Raw genomic sequence first — 6,000 nt, forward strand, 5'->3', positions numbered from 1 at the left:
CGATATGGAAAATGGTCAATGGAAAACCACTCTGACACGCACCGGTGTTGTGAAGGCTGAACGCTCAGATATTGAGTGTACTGTAACACATCATGGAGGCATAACAACAAGAGCTACAAAATCACAAAGTGCAAAATGTAAGTAAAAATGTATGCATTTAAAGACATACATCTATACTTGTAGTATTAAAATCATGTTTGATGTTTGTGCCAACTGCTTATAATTTAATTTCAGGTGTCCATTATAATATAACCATTGAGCCTAAACTGGCAGCAGATATCATAGAGGGTGTTGCAAAGACCTTCACTTGTACCGTCCACCATTCCTGTCAGAAGAATCCTCCGATCCTCTCCTGGAACTATGAGAATATGCCGGTCAAAAATGAAAAGAAACAACTTACAGGGTTTGAATTGGCCACCTTTTCCACCATAACCTTTTTGGGGGCAAAGAAAGATGATGGGAAGAAATTAATCTGCACTACAAATATTTCTGGACAGAAAATCACAGCATCTGTCGACTTACATGTACAACGTGAGTGATTTCAAGACACCATACACGATGCGTGTGATTCCTCTGTGTCTTTTCATTTATATATTTTTGTCTGCAGATTCTTTTACAGAAACTCCAAAACCAGTGACTACAGTCCAGAATACATGTATGTGTTTTACATTTGTCCTGTAGCTCTTTACATGATATATACATCATAATGACCAATAAATGACTTCATCTTCCACTTCCTTCAGTGCAGTGTTTCTCAAAGTGTGCTGCGGGCCCCACTGGTGAGGAATAGTAACCTTACAAGTGGAGTGTGACAAATTGGAGTAAATTTAGTCATTTTTGTGCCTATCTCTAATTCCTTTATTTACATACACTCAAAACGACACATTTAAATATAAGCCTGACATCAGACTGTGAAGAAAATTTAATGCGAAACCATAGCTTACAAGAATGAATTTACATCGGAATGTTAATTAAAGCAAAACAAAAACTTTAATAAGGAGAGGCAGTATAGGTGGTAGCGTTATTAAAGTTAACAATGAATACGTTTGTGACACTCAATTGAAAGAAAACTGGAGATTCGACACAAGCAGAGAAAATCAAGACAGACAGTGAAACTAATCAACCAAATAAGTCAGCTGAAAAAAAGTGTGATGACTTGTCAGAGAAAAAATGCAAACAAAGTTGCATTATTATTATTTACTATTGAACAAAGTCTTATTTCATGCAAAACGTGATAATACATTGGCATATTTTTTCTCTATTAAAAATGTTTAATGTAATATAAATTTCAACAATTAAACTTAAGCCTATTTGATTACCATTTTGTTGGGACGATTGGGGACAGGTGGGGCTTGGAACCCTTGCCTAACTCCAAAGTGGGGAATGGCAGAAAAAGTTTGAGAAACACTGCTTCAGTGTGTGCGATTCCTCTGTGTCTTATCATTTATAGATTTTGTCTGTAGATTATTTTACAGAGCCTCCAAAACCAGTGACTACAGTCCAGAATAAATGTATGTGTTTCACATTTGTCCTGTAGCTGTTCACATGATATATACATCATAATGACACATAAATGACTTCATTCTTTCACTTTATTTAGCTGTTTCCCAGAATGAAACAGATGTAATGACCTTTGACATGAAGACATCTGCGCTTTACATTCTAGCCCCTTCATTTGCTTTGCTTCTCATTTTCATATTTGCTGGAGTCATTATATGCAAGAAGTGTAACAGGTACGTGTGTGTTACATCAGGGTTAAACTTAGGAAAAGTCTGAATTAAGTATTCATCATATACTGATATGATGTAGTTTTGTTGAGCTATAAGTAGAGCTTTTAAAACTGTCCTGCATTTTATGTTGTATGATTGATCACTTTTTTAAAAACTATTATGAAAATATAATCAGATTACAGTGTGCTAATGACTGAACATGTCTTATGTATGAGAGCGAGGCAGCATCACTTCAGCTCTGGTTAGCTATGTTCATAATATATGTGTGAATAATTTCTATGTGAGAACATACCTAGAAACCACTTTCAGCCTTAGCAACCATAACCTAAAACAGTAGCACCATAAATGCTCTGACATTTGTGGGTTGCTAAAAACCAGCTGTTTTAAAAATATATAAAATAATGTAAATTTGCAGGTACATATGCTCATAAATAGATGTTGGATGACTCCTTGCATGTCTCTCTTTGCTTCTTCCCAAAATTCCCAGAAAGAATTTCAAGTGAAAGGTCAATATATGAAGAGATTCGTTGCAAAACGAGATAACCACCGTTTTTTTAATTGTTCAGAAATCTCGTTTTTTGGTTTTGCATTCCAATTAATTTCAATGCAACTGCAGTTGGTTTGTTTTGATTTAAACCTTCATAACTTAAAAAATACAGCTAAGTAGCACCATAAAACAAAATAATAACATGATAACATAATAAACATCTTTTGACAAAAATGTAAAAAAAAATTTATTTATCTCGTTTTGCAACGAAACTCTTCATATGCAGTAGAATTTAGGTATAGATATGTATGCATTTGATACCAATATGTACCTTTGAGGTACTGATATGCACTCTTTAGGTACAAATGTGAAAGTTTCAAAATGGTACGGCCCAGTGGCAGCTTGAGTGCAGGTCAGAGAGTGACATCCTGCATCTGTGAATGATTTCTTATAGTAATTTCTTTAAAACCGTATGGTTTTTGGTATTTACATTGTCTGCTGCTCTAAATGTATAAGTGTAAATGAATCAAGCTAATGGATAAAGTAAATATACATAAGTCTGTTTATAAAAACGTACAATATTATACTTCACCTATCTTGTTGTGATATTAATGCATGTGTTAATGTTCACAGGTCAAATGCGGCCCGTATACCATAACCAAAGAGGTAGGAGACAGCATGGGGGGAAGTACCTTTTTTTTTTAGAAAATCGTAATTGTTTTAGACAGAGATATATTTTTGATGTTGTTAATGACTCACAAGTGTGGTCTATCAATATTTTTGAACAAATCTAAAATGACTTCAGTATAATTTCACTTTGAATATAAGTAGCGCATTGTTATTTTGACCCTGTCAGCAGGGATAAAAGTAACACACAGGTGGGTCAAAAGTATAACACAACAAAACAAGATAGATTTTTTTGTTAAACTTGTTTTTAGTAAATATACATGACTATGACCTTGTTTATATGTAACTGCAAATATATTTTGTCATTTATCTTTGCAAAAAACAATGAAAATAAATTTTCATTTTAAATGTAAGTTTCATCAAATGTTTCAAAAACCACCTGATAGTACAAACTTGAATGTCCAACATAATGCAACAATATTAGCAGCAAGAGAAAAGTAACGCGTGTTACTTTCGTCCCGACAGAAACTCCTGACATTTAAACCCGATTTACTCTTATTTTGAAAAAGTCAGAGAAGTCAAACTTCAGGATGTGTTAGAGCAGTGGTTTTCAAACTGGGGGCTGCGAGATGGTGCCGGGGGGCGCCAGTTTTATGAAATACATTAATTTATCGTGAATTCTGTGTAATTAAATCTAAAAAAAAATATGGCTACTAACCAAAAGCACTATTTTTTGTATAATTTAATGTTTTTTTTATTAAAATGTTGAGTTTTAGAACAGTTTTTTGTCACAAATTTTCTTTGGGGGACTGCGAAGGAATGCACAATACACAAGGGGGGCCGCAGGCTGAAAAAGTTTGGGAACCACTGCGTTAGAGCACTAAATAACCTGTAGATTGATCAGTACTGTAACACATGAAACCAGAAACACAACGCTTTATAAGAAAAAAATGACAGCAAAACAGCTTTCCAGACCTAGACGCACAAAACGGAAATAATGTGATATTTGTCAGCTCTGTCAATAGTTGCGTGCTAAAGTCAGTCTCTAAAACTGTAAACTGTAAAAAATGTTGTACAGTATAACAATAGATTGAAATAACTCACAGCATGGCTATTTTAGATAACATCTTTATGATTTCATAAAATTTAAATTAGGAAAACTGTACACTATATGCATTCACTTAAAATAATCATGAAGATTTAGTTCTATTTCAAATAACGGTTTTGTTATATATTGTTATAACCATGTTATAAGTTGCTTATTATTACAGTTATTAACCTCTATAAATGCATTATTGATGGCATTAATTGTTTCAAATCAGCTTTACATTAAGCAGGAAAAAAAGTTGGCGAACAACATAAGAAGCCGAGAAAAGAGGCTAAGATTAACCCGTACTAGCGAACGTAGTAATGATGTAACATATAGAAGAGAGTTCTAAGTTGAGCCAATGTCAGCTGACAACGGGAAGCGGTCGATGGTCGCAGGGCTCCAGACATGCTAACTATTGCGGCATAAGTATATTACCCAGACAAATTATGTGAATGCTTCGTTCTGGACAAGCTAACTATTGTGGCATTTACTAAACAAAGTATGTGAGTGCTTTGTTGAAGGGAAATGTCTTTAGTTTAGACTTAAATTGTTTTCTTTAATTCATTAAATGATTTATTAACTTCCTTTTCAATTGTTTATTGTCTCTTGTGCAATTTAGTCTTTAGAAAATCCTGCACTGTAAGTATACAATCAATCATTATATTACTTTACACCATTTTAATGAATTAACGGTTTCTGACATCAAATAGTGTCTGAAATGTTATTGACTGATTTTACCTCTGTGTCTCTGAATTTATACTTTAAGATGGAGGATTATGAAGATTATTAAGCCAATATGGAAGATCTCAACATTAATGGAAACGTCTAATGAAAATGCTCAATATCACCTGCAAAATGTGCTCAATAAAGTGTTTTAAACAGAAAAAAAAGTCAACATATATTTGAGTTAATATTAGAAAATACTTTATTATGTCATGGAAAATAGCATCAATATTTGAACTCACATGCTTTTATATTAGACTTACTCTTACTTTGTCTGATTTGTGTGGCATCTGGATCTCTCTTTGGTTTTTCAGTTCTAATGAGCCATTTGGCTAAGCAAACAACTTTGCACTTAAAGGGACAGTTCACACAAAAACTACAATTCTGTCATTATTTACTCACTCTCATGTTGTTTCAAACCTGTATGAGTTTCTTTATTCTGTTGAACACAACAGAAGATATTTTGATAAATGATGGTGAGCACACAGTTGCCGTACCATTTGACGTTCACAGTAATGATGTTTCCTTCTGTAGTACAGTATGGCCGTCAATGGGTATCGTCAAGTTTATAGACCTTTTGCATGTTTGCAAACAGAGATGACGTTTTTTGTGGGCGGAGCCCAACTGGTGGCAGAAAGTGACTGCTCTGCAATAGGGGTGTGAAGTGTTTTAGCTTTAAATTGTGATTTTTATGGATCCGGTGTTCTGTAGAAGTCTGTTTCCCCTATATTTCTCTTAAGTGTAATGTTTCTTATAACGTTTTCACCAAGTTACGTTTATTTTTTAAATAAATTAAAAGTATAAATGGATTGGCTACTGATATGTGTGCGTATGTAATGCATATGTATTGTTCTTTATTGGTAAATCAATTATTTTTACAGTATGAATCGCTGAAGTACTTATAAGAGCAATACTATCATGTATTCTGTATATTATTAAATATTTCATCATTTTCCTGTTTTCAATTTCTTCCTTATATTTTAAACCTACGTGTTTGTTCTAAAACTATTTTGTTTACATACAAATTAATTTGTATAGGCCTGTTTATATATTATTAACACTTTACATCGTGTGTGTGTGTGTGTGTGTGTGTGCTATGTTTATACAGTATATTTATTAGTAAACATCATAATTTAGAACAAACAGGAAGAAGACATAGGCTAAGATATAAGGTAAAAAGAAGTAAAAGAAAACGAAAAAGAAAATATGAAAACTTTAATAAATGGTAATATTATTGATATTATGAACTCATTCAAATCTTTAATCTTTCTGAATAAATTATAAACGTGACGTGATGAAGACGCTATAAGAAACACATAGAGGGATCAGACTTGGACAGAACA

At 33.1% G+C, this 6,000-nt stretch overlaps 1 protein-coding gene across 1 annotated transcript in view; it reads left to right on the forward strand.

The window, feature by feature from the left end:
* The window catches only part of LOC129438928 (sialoadhesin), a 28,791-nt gene extending 23,258 nt beyond the window's left edge, over positions 1 to 5,533 (forward strand). The window contains exons 5-10 of the mRNA XM_073863371.1: positions 235 to 655; positions 1,464 to 1,511; positions 1,601 to 1,733; positions 2,851 to 2,883; positions 4,554 to 4,573; positions 4,701 to 5,533. Of these exons, the coding sequence (XP_073719472.1) occupies positions 235 to 539 (305 nt within the window). The 3' untranslated portion in view covers positions 540 to 655; positions 1,464 to 1,511; positions 1,601 to 1,733; ... (1 more) ...; positions 4,554 to 4,573; positions 4,701 to 5,533. The remainder of the gene's footprint in view (positions 1 to 234; positions 656 to 1,463; positions 1,512 to 1,600; positions 1,734 to 2,850; positions 2,884 to 4,553; positions 4,574 to 4,700) is intronic.
* The last annotated feature ends 467 nt before the right edge of the window (positions 5,534 to 6,000 follow it).

Source organism: Misgurnus anguillicaudatus, chromosome 24 (genome assembly GCF_027580225.2).
Source record: "Misgurnus anguillicaudatus chromosome 24, ASM2758022v2, whole genome shotgun sequence".
In the NCBI taxonomy this organism is placed as follows: Eukaryota; Metazoa; Chordata; class Actinopteri; order Cypriniformes; family Cobitidae; genus Misgurnus; species Misgurnus anguillicaudatus.